At 41.6% G+C, this 19,738-nt stretch overlaps 1 protein-coding gene across 1 annotated transcript; it reads left to right on the top strand.

Annotated features, from left to right (window-relative positions):
• Nucleotides 1–387: 387 nt before the first annotated feature.
• ZBTB20 (zinc finger and BTB domain containing 20) lies at nucleotides 388–8,043 on the top strand. The gene is made up of 2 exons (XM_082303721.1): nucleotides 388–1,990; nucleotides 6,540–8,043. Exons 1-2 carry the CDS (start codon nucleotides 403–405, stop codon nucleotides 6,956–6,958), a joined length of 2,007 nt encoding a protein of 668 aa, XP_082159847.1. The 5' UTR covers nucleotides 388–402; the 3' UTR covers nucleotides 6,959–8,043.
• Nucleotides 8,044–19,738: the final 11,695 nt, after the last annotated feature.

Genomic DNA, 19,738 nt, shown 5'->3' with positions numbered 1-19,738 from the left:
GCCTAAAATCCAGCTTTAATCCATGTGCTCAGTGTTCACAATTGGCTGGCTCTAGGCTTTTTAAAGCCAGATAAACGGAAAGGAAGTCCAAGGCGCAGGAATGTGGTTGGAATTTAGGCCCAGCTACACCTGTCTTTGTCTGCTTTTGTCCCAAAATTCAGGACTTGAGCTTCTGCAAATGAGTAGCAGAGTTTACTTCTAGCCTTACAGAGATGATGTCTTCTTATCGGTGCCTTTGTATGTGGTTTTTACAGTATAATCTGTTTTGTTTACCCAGTGGGCAGTCACCTTCGCCAGTGCCCTGACTGTGGCTCTGCAGAAGACAAGACTCAATCTGTTCTTTTCTTTTCTTTTTTTTTTTTTGTCACCTGCTTTGCTACAGGTAACATCAGTTGCAAGGGGATGACAGAGCGCATTCATAGCATCAACCTTCACAACTTCAGCAATTCTGTGCTCGAGACCCTCAACGAGCAGCGCAACCGTGGCCACTTCTGTGACGTGACGGTCCGCATCCACGGGAGCATGCTACGCGCCCACCGTTGTGTGCTGGCGGCTGGCAGCCCCTTCTTCCAGGACAAGCTGCTGCTGGGCTACAGCGACATCGAGATCCCCTCAGTGGTGTCAGTCCAGTCTGTGCAAAAGCTCATTGACTTCATGTACAGCGGGGTGCTGCGGGTCTCACAGTCGGAGGCCCTCCAAATCCTCACAGCTGCCAGCATCCTGCAGATCAAGACTGTGATTGATGAGTGCACAAGGATTGTCTCACAAAATGTGGGAGAGGTCTACCCGGTGATTCAGGATTCTGGCCAGGAGACACCCAGGGGAACACCCGAATCAGGCACCTCGGGGCAGAGCACCGACACAGAGTCTGGCTACCTGCAGAGCCATTCGCAGCACAGTGTGGACAGGATCTATTCGGCCCTCTATGCCTGTTCCATGCAAAATGGCAGTGGGGAGCGCTCCTTTTACAGTGGAGCTGTGGTCAGCCACCATGAAACAGCCCTGGGGCTCCCCAGGGACCATCACATGGAAGACCCCAGCTGGATTACCCGGATCCACGAACGGTCGCAACAGATGGAGCGGTACCTCTCCACCACTCCAGAGACCACACACTGCCGCAAGCAACCACGCCCTGTCCGAATTCAAACCCTGATGGGCAACATCCATATTAAGCAGGAGATGGAGGATGACTATGACTACTATGGCCAACAGAGGGTGCAGATCCTTGAGCGCAATGAGTCAGAGGAATGCACTGAGGACACTGATCAAGCAGAAGGCACTGAGAGTGAGCCCAAAGGGGAGAGTTTTGACTCGGGAGTCAGTTCCTCCATTGGCACTGAGCCTGATTCCATGGAGCAGCAGTTTATGGCTGGTCTGGGCCGAGATGGGCAGCAAGAACCTTCTCAAGCAGATCAAAATGACGTCCCTGCTGATGGCACTCAGCCGCAGCAGCAGCAGCAGCATGTAGATGCCAACTCTTCCTCGCCAGAGAGAAGCAATGACGTTGAAATGGACAGCAAAGTGCTCACAGTCAATAACGGCACCGAAAAGGGGGCTTTGCAGCCTTCTGTCAACACAACTGTTGCCCAACCATTGCCAACCACACAGATCTACTTACGCCAGACAGAAACCCTCACCAGCAATCTGAGGATGCCACTGACTCTGACCAGCAACACTCAGGTCATTGGCACAGCTGGCAACACCTACCTGCCTGCCCTTTTCACCACACAGTCTGCTGGCAGTGGCCCTAAGCCTTTTCTCTTCAGCCTGCCCCAGCCTTTAGCTGGCCAACAGACACAGTTTGTGACAGTGTCCCAGCCTGGCCTGTCAACCTTTACTGCCCAGCTGCCAGCCCCACAGCCCTTGGCCCCATCTGCGGGCCACAGCACAGCAGGTGGGCAAGGCGAAAAAAAGCCTTACGAGTGCACTCTCTGTAACAAGACTTTCACCGCCAAACAGAACTACGTCAAGCACATGTTTGTACACACAGGTAAGAGTACGTCCCTTTGGCTTATACACAAAGCCAGAGAAAGTCCTTGACAAACATGGACTTAGATTCTGTTTCCCAACCTGCCAGCCCCCAGCACAAACAGGAGGGAGAGGTTATCCAGGGAGCTGGTATCACTGAACACTTTCCGAGCTTACTGCATTGAAGTTGAGCCCCTGCAGAAATGTATAGGTCCCTTATAGGGGCCTAACTGTGCGTGGTGCAGAAACAAGCTCATTTTACTTGGAGTAAAATGTGTCCTGCAGCCATCCAAGGAAATGGTAAGCATGTGTTGTCTCCCGCAAGCTGACCAGGCAACATTAAGTAGAAATGGCATGAGGAAACTGTAATAAGTCATTAAAGAAAAACTGTATCTACTAAGAAAGGGCATCCCCCTCTAAGTTTTACAGCTACGGGGGTTTAAGCTCAAGTAACGATGACTGGCATGAGTTTAGGGCAAGGTCATTCCTGGTGGAGCTGCAGCAGTAGGTCCAGGCTTGGGTGTTACACGCACTGCCACATATTTTCTAAATCTCACATATTCCTATAAGAAAGTAAATTTGGAGTTTTTTCAGGAAGTTTTTCTGTACTTCACTGAAGCTGATTGCTGTAATCCCCTGTCTCTTTGTAAGTCAGATGTTTCACTGGCTGTGAGTACAGAAACATAGGGCTCAATGAGAAAAATTTAAAATAATATATCTAGAACACAACACCAACACCCTTTTTGTTTAAAAATGCAACTGCTTTAGTGTATGGTCTTTTGAGACATACAGGTAACCATATTTACTACTGAGCCAATACTGCCTTTTCTGGCTTTGTCAAGTTATGAGACTTCAAAGCAAGGAGATATATGTGTCTTACATGGAGAAGCTATCCTGGGTTCAGGACTAAATTGTGCTTGCTTTAGCCCTTGGCTCATTCTGACGTTGGAAAGAAATTCTAGTTTAGAGAAAGAGTAAATATTTCTCTCACCAAGCAGTGGTTTTGTTAACGTCAGATCTTAAAATAAATGCTGGGTTTGCGATACATGGAGTAGAACCTGGAGAAATTGCCCAAGGTATGGGAGGAATGCAAGTCCTGCCTCCCTATTGTATCCAACAGATTTCACTTCCATGTGCGTATGTAAACGTTTAACTTCTGTTTACCTATAATTATCACTTAAATGAAAAATTCCTCTAGACATCTAAGGCAGACGTGTACATATACAAAAAGGTCAACTTCTCAGGACTGGTACAAAATGTATGATTGCGAGGATCAGGAATCCTGAATCCCAAGATTACCCTTTGTGTCTGCTAATGTTCTCCATCTTTCTGTTGTGGATGAGTAGCTAAAATACTATGTTGATAGTGTTGTGTTATTCAGAAAAATATCCCCTTCAGAACACAGTCAAATATATCTGCCTGCATCCTTGTTCTAAAAGCTAGAAAGGCTTTTTCACAGATCACTTCGCTGAGATTAGGTGCTTTATTTCTCCCACCCGCAACTGTGCACTGCATTTGGTATTTGGAGTCAGATAAAGAATAATATCAGAAAACCTGACCTAAAATATTCTTAGCTACTACACATAAAGTCAACCAAGGAAATTGATAGGCATCTCCAATCATGAGTTAATATTTTATTTGTGTGGGTCTGTGAACGCCCAAAATAATGAACTGTGGTGGCAAGGAGAGATCTGGGTAGATAAATTATTTCAAAGTTCATTTAGGAACAAACTGGCTCCTGGAGTGTCTGGGAGAACAATTGCACCTTAACCAACAGAGGTCAGGGCTTCAGAAAACCCTTCTGAAAATAGCTTTTATATGTACAGCCTCAGAGAAGACATGTCTGCTACTTTGTCTAGTGCTGGACAGGATCATTAGGAAAACTGAGAGGAGACAGCTGTTCCCGCTGTTAGGGTGACTTTCCTCAGCCCTCTTAAAAGAAGCCTGGCAAAGTGGCTCTGGAAAAGATCCGTGGAAAAAGGGTAAGATTTGGGAGAAGCAAATCTTTGAATTAGTCTTGCTGTCTGGAGGGCTCACAAGAGAAGCCATGGAGGAGTCTAATCATAAACCAGAATTCAACAACCTAAAGGCCTCCCAATCTCTCTCTGTTTTTATGCTTCTGAAAACTACACTTCGATGTAGCTTTCCATGCAGTGGAAACCTGCCTCCCTTTCTTCTTTCACATGGACACAAACATACTAGAGATGGATATTTTTCTGTGTTCCCTACAGACCGGCTTTCATGTGTCCCCCAGTGTTGTTCCCCAAGACGTGCAATGTTGTGGAAATACAGTGCTAGAATGCATGCAGTGTCTGTGCATCTTATAAGCCATCATTGCCTTCTCCTACATATCATGCTGTGATTGATATTCGATAAGTGCTCCACATTGCTGTCTAAAACCAGCCAAATATGAAATAAAGAACCAAAAGGAGGAAAGTGCACATTTAATTCACTGAGCAAAGTTTTCTCTGACTTCAAAATGAAGAATCGTGGGAATGAAGAATCTACAGTGCCCACTTAGGGAGCACATACATTTGCATACAAAAAAGAAAACCTAAAAAGTTTTGAGATTCTTAGAAGAGAAGAAATCCCAGGAAGGTTTTGAAGCTAAGATTAGAAAGCCAGAACCCAGTGTATCTTAGAAACATGTGCAGGCAAAAATTAGGGTGTTTTTATAGCATAGTCTTAACAGGGTCTGGAGCAGAGGAGACCGACTTATTACAAACTCTGGGACATATATTGCCTAAGGCAAAAATGAGCATTGTAAATACAATCAGTCTCTTGTAAGTTAATCAGACATTATTATAACTGACACGCTATCATTTTCCACCTAATACGTGTCAAGCATATTGGCCTGTCTACACTCAAGACGCTACTGTGTTCGGCAAAGCCAGCAGGAAAGTAAGGACTTAATGTGTTTTGACGAAGTGTCTTTCACCAAGTAGGGACAAACTCATCGTTGGTGCAAGGAAGAGCAGCATGTGGATTCATTCACAGATGTCACCGTCATATGTGCAGACTGAAATAAAAAGAAACAGAGACTCAGGGGAGATAAAAAAGTAGGTCCTTCCCATCCAATCCATATTAATTATCCCCTCTTAAAATTGAATATAAGTAGCATATTGTAATCTCACTATACAAAGAGTAAATGATATATTACCACAGGCGTGTGCTGGTCCCTGAAGATTGACTCTTCAGGATTTAAAACAGTGCCAGACAGATTGTAAAAAGGAGGAAGCAGGATGTCTGGGGAAAAAAAAAACGGATCTCTGCTAGAGGGGAAATTGCGGAATGACCAAAGGAAAATCATTTTTCAGTGAGCGAAACAGAGGATCGTTTTGATTGTTACAGAGCTATGGTACCATCTCTCTCCCTGACAGCTTTGGGGATGATGGATTAACACACCTGAAATATACCACAAGTGATTCAGAAAACAAATTAAAAAGCAGCTTTTGGTGAGGCATTCAGGGTGTTGGGTATTGTCTACATTATCAGTACAGCAACATATCATGAAAATGTGGCCTGATACCACGAAACATGAGGCCGTGGCATTGCCTCCCGAAGAACTCTGAGCAGGAGGAGGAATTAAGAGTTGTCTGGACAAACCAATTGTATGTGCTCAGCTAAATATTTTTTTCAGTTCATCCTTGTAGTCACTGGTTTGTCTGGATATGATCAGAATTCACTTGTACGAGTTGCCAGAATCGGTTTTACAACAGCCCTGGGCGCACAAGGCAGTGTGGTAGATGACATAAGTATTTTATATCTCTGGTTCACCTGATAAGGTGTTTTATTTAATTGGCAGTCAAATCATTTAAATGTCATGTCTGTTACACTGGAAGTGTATCCGTTAGGTTGCCCTTTGCATGGTACTGCTGGCCTAGGCAAGTCTACGTACTGAGATTCCCTTTTCAGTTGCTCTTACCCATGCTTCAGCTATGAGATTTGACCAGAAAAAGGGGCAACAAATGTAAACCTCTCATAAAGCGTTGGATTCCTTTGGCCGTCTCTAGCATTTCTCTTCTGAGAAATGTAAAGGAATTTGACAAAAACAAGCGTGTTACAGGTCAGCTCTGTAGTAATCACTAGCTTCGTCCATGCTTTTATTGCGTACAGGTAGGGAGATGGAGGCACTGAGAGGTAAAGTACCCGGACTAAGACCTGTCTAGGAATGAGCGTGAGGAGCAAGGCAGGAGCGTAGGCAGGAGAGGCTGTGCCATGGAAACTGGGGGTGGACGCCAGGACCTTTTAAGTCCAGTCCTGTCTTTGTCAGTGCATACTATGTGAACTTGAAGAAATCACCTGAGCTCCTTTTTACTGTCTGTGGATTGGGAATACCTACAGCCCCCTTTGTAAAGCGTTTTGAAACCTCTGGTTGCAAAAAATGTTGTGCATCAAAACACGCGTATTAACAGAACTACTCCTTCTTAGCCAGAGCACCTCTCCAAAGACCCCCATGAGACTTGCCATTAGTTTCTTGCAACAAGTTGTACCAACCGAGCTGGTTTAATTTTATTATCTTTTTTTGTCTGTTTTTCTTTCTCTCTCTCTCTCTCATTGGTAATGGGCAGGTGAGAAACCCCACCAATGCAGCATCTGTTGGCGCTCCTTCTCTTTAAAGGATTACCTAATCAAACACATGGTGACGCACACTGGCGTGAGGGCGTACCAGTGCAGTATCTGCAACAAGCGCTTCACCCAGAAGAGCTCCCTTAATGTGCACATGCGCCTCCACCGCGGGGAGAAGTCCTACGAGTGCTACATCTGCAAGAAGAAGTTCTCCCACAAGACCCTGCTGGAGAGGCATGTGGCTCTGCACAGTGCCACCAACGGCACGCCTGGAGCCACCGGCACCGGCGCCAGGGCTGTCCCTGCCGGGGTGGTGGCCTGCACGGAGGGGACCACGTACGTCTGCTCTGTCTGTCCGGCTAAGTTTGACCAAATCGAGCATTTCAACGACCACATGAGGATGCATGTGTCAGACGGATAAGTAGAATCTCTCTCTCTCTCTTTGTTATGAACAAAAAAATAGAAACAACAAAAAAAGCTATGGCACTAGAATTTAAGAAATGATTTTTGTTTCATTTTTACCTTTATTTTCCTCCTTTTTTTGGGTTCGTTTCGTTTTGTTGTTTTTGTACTACATGAAGAACTGTTTTTTGCCTGCTGGTACATTACATTTCCGGAGGCTGGGTGAATAATAATTTTCCCAACCTCCCTTGGATGGTGGCCTTAAGGCCAGGTAGTGCTTCATGAGCTCCACTGGTTGGATCTCTAGCTACTGGCCTCTAAATACAACCCTTCTTTACTACAAAAAACAAACAAACAAAAAAAACCACAAAAAAAATCAAAAAACAGACAGAAAAAATAAAAAACAAAAAAAAATTCTTTTTTCTCACTTGTGAAGAGCACTACAAAAAAAAAAAAAGAAACAAAACAAAATATATTACAAATCTACAAGGCCTACTGTCGTTATAAGTACACCGCTCGCAGTGTTTCAATGGACATAATTCACAATGCTGACCGCTTTTGGACTTCACAGTATCCAGTTAGAACTGTGGAATATTTTGCTTCTGGTTGAGCAGCAACCAGAGGAAACAAGGCCCTGCTGGTTTCCACCACGTGTCTGCTTTCTCACACACACACGCATCCACAAACACACGAAAGGGCTGAGGGGAGCGCGAGGCAGTGTGGCTTGGGTCGCGTGGAGTCCCTGCAGGGTGAGGAAAAAGAATCAGAGGTTCCTCACCTGGATTCTGCTCCATCCCACGCTCTCTGGCGCACCCTCCCCGCTGCTTTTCCCATACCACCACCACCACCTTACAGCAGAAACCAAGAAGATTCAGACAACGAGCAACGGTGGCTTTTTTGTAATTTATTCAGTGTCTTCGCTGAGCCCAGGGCCTCAGCACAATCAAGAGGGACTTTCACAGAAGGCAAAGAGAAACACAGAGGAAAATCAAAGATATCAGAGGTTGCAACCTATGGATCTAGGTACAAGAGAAGGGTTAGTTCCCACAATCTTTGCAAAAAAAAAAAAAAAAAGTTGCATCAGGATTTATTCTTGTGGAAGAAAGAGGAATAGAGGGTGGGTGGGGAGGGGAATAATAATTAAAAAAAAAAAGAGTTCTTGGGACTTTTTTAATTCAAAATTTTATAGAGGGGCAAAAGTGACGTTTACCAGATAGAATGCTGATTTTTTTAATATATTTACAACAGTATTTGTGTAAAAAAAAACAAAAAAAGTGAGATTGTTAAAAGTAATTTTTCTTTGTTTTCTTTTTTGTTTTGCGTACACTGCCACTAATATCTTCTCTTTTATTATATATATGAATATATATATAAATATATATTTTATTTTAAATTGAGACTGTTAAGGTTAGCTAACCTGCTTCCAGATAGAGGGGGGGAGGGGAGATGATCTTGATTTTTATTTTAAAAAAGAGGAAGGATGTTTCTTAATTTTCTTTTCTAGTATTATTCTCTCTCTCTCTCTCTCTCTTTTCTAATGGAATCAAGAATTACCTGGGTCGATGAGGGGCTCTGTGAAGTCATCTGTGAGATTATCTGCTAGAGTTTGTGCATCCTGCAGTATCATTTGAACTGCTACTTTGTTTTTGAATTACGTGGTTCTCTTTTTTGGCTCTTACCAAGGTCCTATTGTTTCTTTTTTCGGTTCCATCTCAGAATTTATTTCTGCTGAAGGGCGGTTCCTTTCGAGAAAGAGATTTTTCTAGCAATGTTTCCTTGGTTTTGAGGATGATAGAGTTTGTAGTCTTTTCTTTCTTCTTATTTGAAAAAGTAATGAAAGTTTTGGAAGTGTGTAATAACTAGGATTTCCCTTCTTTTTGGTCACTGGACAAGAATTAATCTGCTGTATTGTTCTCTCATCCCTGCCTTGCTCGCTAGAGAGCTTCCATATTTGTGTGGGAATCTGATCCTGCCCCTGGTAATTTGTGCTGATGCCAAAATAACTTAAAATGTTACCATTGCAAATAATCTTCCCTTCTTCATTTGCAAAAACATCTAACTGAAGGGCCACATCCCGCATTCTCTGCATATGCAAAGCTATGCAAGGAATGTAGGATCAGTGTGAAAGATTGATTCCTGATCTGCATATATATGTTGGTGTTTTGTAATTTGTTTTATTGTGTTTGGGCTGGTGTTCTCCCTAGTCGTCTTCTGTGTATCTGTGTGAGAATTTTTCCCCCAAAGCCAACTCCCAAAGTACGTGGGTCCTTAGTTCAGTTGGATCAGTGTCTGACACTATCTTTGTCTTGCTTGAAATCCATAGCTAGGATTTGCACCAGCTGCACTCTGGACTTTATATTTTAGGCAGAGAAGAAGCACCTAACAAAAATATGCAAAAAGAAAAAAAAAGAAAAATTGCTAGTCTAGCTTTTACTTGTGTCTATATTTAAATGAAGCTTTCTTAAGTTTACAAAACTTTGCTTGTGAACACTGAGCATTTCACATGAGACATTCTTTTATGCTGGACAACTTTCTAACTGTTGACTTGATAGATCTCCACATACAATTTTGTGTGTTCTTTACACCTGCGGCTTCTGTATCGGATGTCTGTGATTCAGCACAGGTAACCTCATTGCTGTGTTCTACGCCCGTTCCATTACTGATTTATTTTGGGGAAAAAAACTGACAGGTGGTTCAGTCTCAGAATCTTTCTGTACCCTGCAAGGTATTGTTCAGCAGATCCTAAACGCTGAAGCCCTGATTCTCAGCTGCAGTAGGCAGCATAAAGAGACTTTGAGGCGAGTGCCAGAGCAAATGAGTCCCTCATATATGGTAACGTCTTTTTTTGTTACCGATTTGTTCAGGGGGGCTGGAGAAGGAGCACAAGCTAGTTAACAAATATTGTTCTCATCACCACACTGGTAGAAGCAATGCTGGCTTGTAAACGGAGAAGTGAAAAGACAAAGCCTCAGACACAGAGAGGGAGAATTAATATCTGCCATGTAAGGACACACTGAATCTGTACAGAAAATAAAGGTTCTAGAGACAAGGGTGTGGAGGAAAATGGGGAAGGTGAACCTATACAAAAGGATTGAAGGCCTTTCTCTGAGGAAAGGAGTTTTTTCTGAGATCGTTAGTATTGAAGAGTTCTCCCATATGAGGAATTAATGAAGAATTTTACCCAGCTTAAAAATCTGTAGCTGCTCATTTGTCATCTGAGGTCTGGGGAAAAGCTGTTTAATCTGCCATTGTTAAATCTGGTGAACTATAGTCAAGATGTAGAATATTCTGGAATGTGGTTCTGATACCAGAAGAGATATGCCAGTACAGAGGAAATAAGAATCAGGGTTTACATCCACCATAATCTGAATACTGTGGTGTTTAGAGAGAAAAATCCTATCTAAATTTTAATTCCTCAATCATCAACCTTCCCTAAATCAAAGAAGCATCATCTTTGAAATGCATATTTATTATGGGGCCTAATAAATTTGAAGTGAATTAAAGATCAGTTGTGAATGAATGAAGGGTGCCAATTAAAAAAAGAATCAAACTTGTTAAAGTAACGCTAAGGCATACTAGATTGAATTCTAAATCACTTGTCAAAGAGTTTAGGCCAAGGTCTTCACAGATGGCAGCCTGAAATACAAACTGATTGCGTTGAACTTCCAGGCTTAAAAATTAGTGACTTGAATTTGTAAAACATGGAGCAACTTGCAGCATGACTGCAAATGTAGCTGAAAGCGCTCATCAGGTCACTTATTTAAGTGCCCTTCTGTGAACTTAGGAGCTCAAACATAGACCCCTTTATCTTTTAAAATGTTAAATTCTTTTTAATAATGCTTCCTCCCATCCATTGAAATATTTATTTACTACTTGGAAACAACTACAATTTCTGAATGTCACAGGTATCTTCATGTATAGCTACAATATTCCTTAGCAGAAAGAATATGTGTGGTAAACCAGGAGTCGCAATGATCTACAAACTGCTGTTGAGTGTTGGAGCTCATCCATCTCAGTATGCTTGAAAGGCTTCCTTCAAAACACCTGATAAAATGATCTCGATGAGAAAGAGGAGAGTGTAGCACCGTCCCTCTGATGAAGCATGCAATATCCTGCATTCCTTGAGCCTGATTCTCGCTTTCCCTAAAGCTCTCTTTATATTGCTTTGGCAATGGAAAAGGGCATAAATAGGACATAAATTCAAGCATACAAATCAAGGCCTCTCTGCAAGGCAAAAGTGCAATAAAGGAAGCCTTAGAGTAAATGAGAGGTAAGTGCCTTCTCGTACCGCTGCTGAGGCTGATGAAGTCAATTGAAAATGTAGGATTGGCCAGAGCAGATCTGCCCTGCGGTCCACCTCGCCCAGTATTCTGTCTCTGACACGTGGCCAGTTACAAATGATTTGGATGAAGATGAAAGACCATGTTGGATAATTACAAAGTAATAAGCCTAAGAGAGAAGATTTATTATAATCCTCATTAGCTTATCTGCTTATAACCTAAAGACATAATAATTTATGGCCTTAACTTTTTATCCCATATAAAAATTATATATTGTGGCAGATAATTCTCATTATCCTTTAAACATCTAGCTTATTAATTACTAGGTGGCCCCAGTGCTATCCTGTGGAAGTGAGTTCCTCAGGTTAATTACCACCTTGTTAAAATTATTCCTTTTCAGGTTAATTTTGTTGCTGTTCATTGAAACACCCTTGTTCTTGCATTCCGTGAAATCATAAATCAGAGAACTAAAATTTAACTTCTCTTGCCCATTCCGCTGAAGTCTGCCTCTCTCTGGGAAATCTGAATCCACAAGGAATGCAGGACCGCAACGCCGGTGCCTGCAGGTCAGGGAGGAGAGAACAGCTACCGAGTGTGCGCGTGTGCGTGTCTGGGGTGCGTGCATTGGTGAGGTTCTCCTACAGTGGTCTCTTGCAGAGGACTAGCAAATACAACTCTTAAATAATGGGAACACACCAGTAGCGTACACCAGTCTAGAAACTGTAATATGGTATTTCAATCTGGTCCCTCCTCTCACCAAACCCCTATTAATAGGCTCTCATAAGGGAAATAGGTATAGGTATTCTGCAGGAGCTGCTCTGGGGACGCTTTCTCAGCGACTGCCATGCTTCCACTAGGCCCGCTTCTGCCCCATGCTCTTAGTTACCTTCAAAACCAGCTCAAATTCACAGTAAGCTAGTAGGGAAGTGTGGCATTGAATTGACTTTCTAAAAGAACGAGATTTCCCTTTGCTCTAAGATCAAAGAGGCCAAGTGGCACCCATTTTTCTTCTTTCAATTTCTTTTTCATCCAAAGGAGAGCTGAGTAATAACCCACATACCATCAGCCCCCTCACTTCTTACCAACCCCGAACTGATTGATTTCAGTCAGCCTTGAGCTACTCGATTAACGCTGGATTGTTCACATGGTGGAGGAACAAATCTCTTGCCTTTAGCGAGTATTATGCTAGCATGTCCTGCCTCATGTAGTAATGAAAACAAATCCCATAGGAAGAAGGTACAAAACATACTATTTGCAGGAATCCTGAGTCCAATCCAAAATCAGAAGCACCCAAACGATTTCAAACATAACCAGACCTTTAGTATGCCTAGGACTGTAGATCTGTGACCCTTCTGACGGTCTTATGCTAAGGAAATGCTCCAACTCTTGCTGCTGAAGATGACTTGCCACTCAAGAAGAAATATAATATCAAATTAGCACCTGGTGGCTGTTCTGTCAAGGAAAACTAGACCTTGGTAATCCAACCCTTTCAATTCAGCATCCAGCTTCTCTGAGCTATTGAAATAAACCTGATAGAAATGAATCAGCAGGTAGCCTAACTGAAGCAGCATCTGATCAGCCTAAAGCAAAATAGCTGCTTTTCACATTCCCTGATTTGTTTTTATGCTGGCTGTGAAAATTCATGAAGGAGGTGTAATGTGATGAGAACTTGGCCCTGAGAGGTTTCGAGCCTCCTCGGCTCCCAGCAGGCTTGTCACTCAGTAGGATCTGGCCCCTAAGTGATCACAACTCTGCTGAAGAAAGGCTTATGAGAGTAACTACAGATAAGACGTTAAATCTGGAGTCTTGAGTTTGTAAATGCAATGAAAACCTTTCCCAGCGCTTGAGTGTCCCGCTGACAGAAACGAAAATCAGGTAGGAAGGCCTTGCGGAGGGACAGATGCTGGAAGTACCAAGTTTCTGCAGCATGTCCAGTAAGACAGCCAAGTGTATGAAGGTGGCCTGATTCCTGTCCATCAGGGGCTTCTGCTGGCCATGCCAAATCAGTGTTCTTGCTGCCGTTAACCTTCTTATTTATCCTGCTAGAAGTAATAAGGTCTCAGCTAACTTCCTTTAAAGCCACTCAGTGATCCAGTTCATTTCAGCAGGAGCAAAGGAGTCCCCAGATTCTGACAGATGACTAAGCTGGGAAATTTGGAGAGAATTTTAGGTATGTGCATATCCTTCAAACTAACTCAGACAAAAGAAAAAGGCAGGTTGTTTTCTTTAGCGTAGAACAGAGAGATTTGGTCCACAAGGGAGACACTGACAGAGAGACAGCCTGTCTGAAAAATAAGAATGCTTTCCTCTCTTAGACCTATTGTTGTGAAGCACAAGGGGGAATCTTTGTTTCGTTTTTCTAAGAAAATATGTAAATGAGAAACAAGATGTGTTAGGTAATAGTGTATATCCATCTAATTATTCCCAGTGCTGATAACTAATCAACTAGATTAGTGCCTCTAGGAACAGAGAAAATGCTATGCATTCAAAGTTCTATTTCTGATCCCCTTCCGCTATAGATCAGGAGTAACTAAGATGAAAACAGGAGAGTTATACAAATGCAAAATTTTGGTGAACGAAAGAATTGTTTCCCTGTGTATGTCTCCCAGTATCTGGACAAATACCACTCTGAATTAATGTTTATAATTACTAGGATACTGTTAGATAATTTTGGTATAAAAATTATGTTTTTAGTGAAAAAAATACAAAGTTAAATATTAATAGATTTTTTTTCATTACATATTTAGCAATGGCGCTGGCTTCTTTTTGCATTTTATCCTCTGCAGTAGTGCTTGATCCCCAGGCGTTATGAGAGAGTCCAAGTGTAGGAGAAGCAGAGTTGACTGATCTACTGTGAATAAGGTAAAAAAGTAAATTGGACCCACAATGTGCTTTACATCACTGTTCACGTTGCAATTGGTAACTCAACTGAAGAGTTTCTGGGTTTATTTTAAAATACAAGGAGTCAAACATATTCTAAACATAATTCTCGCAAAGTCACATCAGGAGAAGAATTAGTCATGGTTTTTAAATGCCAGTTTCCCCCAAAATTGTTCATTAAAAGCTTTTAAAATAATAGGAGGCCAACTCAAGATGTGCAGAACTCTGCTACTGTAACATGATTCTTCATGTTATACACGATCACAGTTTCTACCACCAGAACTAAGTCTCCTTCACTAACTGACTTCCTTTCCCCGCAGTCAGCGAACTGAGATTTTTGTGCACAACTGCATATGCCCAAGGAAACTTACTCTTAATGTTTCCCCTAGGAAAAGGAGTGTAACATTGAGGTAAGCAGGCCAAGAAGGACTTCCAAACACTCTGTTCACTGTATTTTAACCCCGCAATTTATGCATTTGTCCTCAACTATTTTTCAAAAAGCAAAGAGCAGTAAGATATTTCTTCGGGAAGCAAATACACTACAGCCTTGAATACGCTACAGCCTCATATACAATTGCTGCCTTAAAACAGAAACACATCAGAGCAGTATGGAGCATACTTATGTTTTGTCTCTGTAGCAAAGCTTCATTTAAAACATTCCCTTCATACGAAATGTGTTATATTGTGTTTTCCTGTCTGAGAGGGTAGGGAAGAGGTAAAGAAGTATTAGTGAGGCGTAGTGGTCTCTTCATGTTGGATGGTGCTTCTCAGCTGTTTCTTACCTTCAGTTACAGCTCCAGGTTTGGTCCTCTTCCAAAGTGATCTCCTCCTTTTGATTGGGTTGGCATCAGCTCCCTCTTAAACACTGGAGGGCAAATCCTCTTCCTAAACCAAATGAATAATACAGGGGTAAGGCTGTGTGATTTGACTACTGACTGCAGCCTCGCCAATGCCAGTGGAATTCATGAGAGAGAAATCTAGTGAAAAGCTACTTCCCAGTGACAAATTCTGTTCTTAATTTCTATCAGTGCAGCCTGTATTGGCACTTTTGGGATTGCATGAGTGTCACTGGAAGTAAATGTAGGCCCTTTGATTGTTTTAGCTGTGATTTCTTTTAAGAAAAATGTATTCTAACAATATCCCTTTGCTGCAGCAATATCATTATACAAACAAAAGAACCACCGGTACCCCATCATGTGTGAGAACTTCTCTCCAGTGCAGCCCATAGGGACACTCTTGTTTCCACTCCTCATGCAAACTTTATTAGCACTTGAGCCCTCTTTGTGCTGTGAAATGTCATGCACGGTCATGCAGCCTCACCCCAAGCATCCCTCGTGGATGCTCTATGTCAGGTAGTGCTTAGGTGTTACAGTAGCCCATATGCTTTCATAAGGTCCCCACCGGGACTTATCCTGCTGGAAAATCTGGTACCAGTGGAGCAAAGCATTTCTTGCTTTAGGTATTTTCCAGGCAGAACTGCAGACTTCCACAGCGTGCACACTTCATACACTTGACTTGTTGGTGATTTTTTGCCAAGTTCATAGTCCTATGACACTTGAGGAAAGTGCAGAGCTTGGTTAGATACTTATTGTTGTGTTCAGCTCTCCGATTCTGCAGTGTCCTGTTCCTACAAAAGGCACAGGTATCTTTCTGCGATCTATACATTTAACTAGGCACCCTTTCTATTTCACTTTGCTCCTTTTCTTTTTGCCACCTGGATGTTGCCATGTTCATTGTTGAACCTTATAAAGTCCCCTAAAAGTTCAACCCCCATATTGCATATATACTCTTAGACTAGAGAGGACCTTCACATTCAGGAAGCAGCATTACGTTCACCCAGCTGCCCTGAAATACATCACGACTTTCTTCCTCTCACCTTTCCCATGAAGTCCTTTAGTTTCATTTGTCACCTACTCTGTTGGTACCTATGGGATCTTTGAATAAAGCCAAATTATACGGCCTCTGTGTGTGTGTGTGTGCATGCAAACGTACGCGTGAGTACGCGTGTGTATGTGTGCATGTGTAGGTAGCTAGCTAGCTATCTCTTTCTGGCTTTACAGACAGGTTGCTAATTGAGTGTGTGGACATGCATGGTTCAGGAAAGGGTTTAGGTGAAACAACGGTTACAACATTGACTGTGGAGCATTGGCATGAATCTATATGAATCTAATGAAAAATAAGTACGCTACTTACACAGTATTCACACATACATTCATAAAACACATTCTGTTGGCCAAATGCTCTTAACTGGATGTTTGCCCAAATAAGATGGTTGCCCTCATTCAAAACCTGACACCCAAATTTGGTCCAGTGTATTTTTGTGAGTACCCATTCTGAAGGGAAGGCTGAAGTGTGCCTCTCACAGCCTTGTGTGGTCTTTCAGCCACAAAATAAATCAAACAGTCCAGGGCAGCAGGCTTCACTAGCAGAGATGGGCATCCATGGGGAGTGACAGCTCTGGAACGATACTGTTGAGTTCAGTCACTCATCTCCATTGAATTTCAGCATGTTCACCTGACAAAGGAATAAAATCTAAGCAAAATAATCCAACTTGCCTGTTTGCTCCCCTTAAAAAAAAAAACAAACAGTAAAAAATCATCAAGTCTTTAAACAGTTAGCAATGCAGTGTATTGATAGGCTCTAAAATACGCCAGGTCTGGAGTCTCTAGTATCCAAAGCACCGTATCAAACAGCTCTTTCCCCACCTCATGTACTCTGAAACATGTTGACTATGAATATCTTTACAAGTAATCCGAGTAATCCATTCCAAATATGCAGTCACTAACAATTAACAGTTAACTTTCTCTCCCTTGGTCTTTGCCAAAATCTTTTCAGGAACATGGTTAGTGTGTCTAGAAGACCGATAGATTGTCAGGAGGAGAATAAATTGGTCAGTGAGAGTATTCAGTATGTAATCCATGAGAACTGCAGGATTTCTAGAACTCATTTTGCACTCATTTAGTTAATGGGATGAATAAGTACCTTTAGCTACAGCTGCCTATTTTGGTATCATGTTGGCCCTAAAAGTAGCATTTTATTCTTTTAAATCTTTTGCCCGATTGAGGGATTCTCCTTGTCCCAGAAAGGGTAACTGGAGATTTGGGGGGGGGGATTTTTTTTCTTTGGTTTTCACTCATATGAAGTTGAGTAAATGTTATTCCTCTTCTTAGATTGGTGGCATTTCCCTTCCCCTTTTGAATAAGATGATAAATGCAACAATTTTGGCTGGTTGATTTTGGGGTGAGGTTTGTATTTTGGTTTGGGGTTTTTCTTTGGTTAAATGTACATTGTCTCTCTATAGTCAAAATGTCTGTGACTGTAACAGTATGTATTTCTTTTACTGGAGAAAATAGACTTTTTGGTTTTTGTTAACAGTACTAGTGACTTTGTGGAAAATGACAAGTTGCTATTTAGATCTGCTTAGTTAAGTACAGTACACTACAATACAGTATTTCTGAAAGCTAGAACATACAGTACACAATATATATAGCAATTCTATATCAATATATATACATAGTATAATCATTTAACTTTTGCATCTGCCTATGATCATAGAAAAATTATTTTTCACATGTATCATTCACAACCCAATCAACTGCTGCAGCTATTTGAAGCATTTAACAATCATTATTACAGTTCTAGTGTGCTTTTTTGCATTATTGGCTTCTTTATTGTCTTTACAAGTATTTTTTTCAGGCTTTTTAAATTCTCTACGTAGCCAGATGTAGGAAAGTAATGTTTTTTAAGAAAAGGTAAAACAGTATTAGGCTCTACAAAAAGTTAGAGATTGTTCCCTGCTACTCTTTCATATCCGAAGAACAATTAATCAAGATAATTAAGGTTATCTATTAGCTCTGTTCTAAGATGTCCTGTTATTTCATTGGTAAAAGTATATGTCAGACTTTCCTCTTCCATTCCTAGCCTTGGAGAAAGATGCCGTAAGTGGTCTTTCACTCTTTCCAAGTTCTGTTTCTTTAAAGTTTTAAGATTTCCTAAAATTATCCTCTGCACTAACATGGGGTAGAAGAAATATTATTCTCTGTACAGTTATGCTAAATGTGGCCAGTGGATTTTGCCAGGAATTGGATTAAAAATACCTCCATCCACCACGATTAACATATTCCCGTTGCATCTTTATTTATCCACTTGATCCCTGCTTTTTCAAATGAAAACAACGTCTGCAAGTTTGAGTTTCAGTTCAGAAGTTTTCCAAGGTGAGTGTTGCCTTTATCATCTTCACACCATATTGCTGTTGGTTCTGAATTTTGGGTCAGTCCCACTAAATTTTAATTGTCACCACAGAACTGCCGAAAAAAATCTCACTGGGGATATGTCAACATCTAGATCCAAATAGCCCAGAGGAAGCTGATCGACACCCAAGCCTTATGGCCTGGGGCGTCCTTTCTGTATTCTTATCTTGCAACAGATGGCCCAGGCAGCAAGTCTAGATCCAAATTCGTAAGACTGCAAACCTACAAGAGCATGGGAATTTATGTTTGCTTTTCTAATTCAGGTACATCTCAGCTGGCCTTCATTCCTTTGGTCAATAACATATCACTCCTGAATGAAAATGTGCAAAATCAAGTGGATGAAGGTTGTGGAGGAGGTATTTGTTATATCTCATTTCTCCTAACTGTGAAGACTGGAAGAAATGAGAGATGGTCACATCAATTACAAACTGTGCTTTCTCTGAGAATGAGGAAATCTGTGTCACTGCAAATCAATAAACTTAAAAGTGATTTTGGAGTGGGAAGAGAGGGAAAGAGTTACCTATGCCACGTCTTGGGGTAATAAAACGAGAACTTCAAGCATGGGAATCATCAAGTGCCGGCATTCCTTACAGGCTCCTGTTATCTGCCATTTGCACTTACGTGGAGGCCACTACCACATTCTTTTTCTTTCTACTTGCAGTTTAAAAGTTACGGTCTTCCAGCAGTGATTTCTAAGTCTGGCTTTTCTTTAGTCTGTGTATGCCCATTTGTAAGGGAAGGAAGAGACTGTCCTCTCAATATTAATTACGCAGGTAACAAAACTAGATTACCCTATTACATAAAGGATGGGCTTTGTCCCATTAAGCCAAATAGGTGCCATTTCCCAAATTAATTCCAGTTAGCTGCTGCAACAGAGTGCTGATTCAGTGGTCCACGTTTTCTGACCATGGTCTTTGCCTTTTCCTTTGACTGAATGCTGAATCATACATATTTTCGTAGAGAGCGTTCTCACTTCACTGAGAACGCCTGATCGTTTAAATGGCTGCATACCCATTCCACGCTTCCCCTGCTAATCCTTTGTAAGGTTCAGTAATTCATTTAGGGTAATTACTAGTTTAATGTGTTTCTTGATTTAACTTCTTTGTTGCCTTTTATTTTTCCTAACGCTTTTTTAAACACCTCAGTTCATTTTGCATCTTATACAGTTTACAGTTTATATTTTTAGGCTAAGAAGTGGTTTTACAAACAGGATGGTACCAAACAGGTAGATTATCCACACTAGAGATTGTACTTTTAGAACGCAGTGTGTACAGATACAATTGCCTAAGGGAAAGTGAAACTAACAAAATAATCAGCTGGTGAACACTATTTTAACATATCTTTTACATAAAAGACAGTCAGTCATTTGTCAATCCAGAAATCTTGCTT

The sequence above is a fragment of the Platalea leucorodia genome (assembly GCF_965183815.1).
Source record: "Platalea leucorodia genome assembly, chromosome: 2".
NCBI lineage: Eukaryota > Metazoa > Chordata > Aves > Pelecaniformes > Threskiornithidae > Platalea > Platalea leucorodia.
This window is presented reverse-complemented; position numbering and strand designations above follow the sequence as displayed.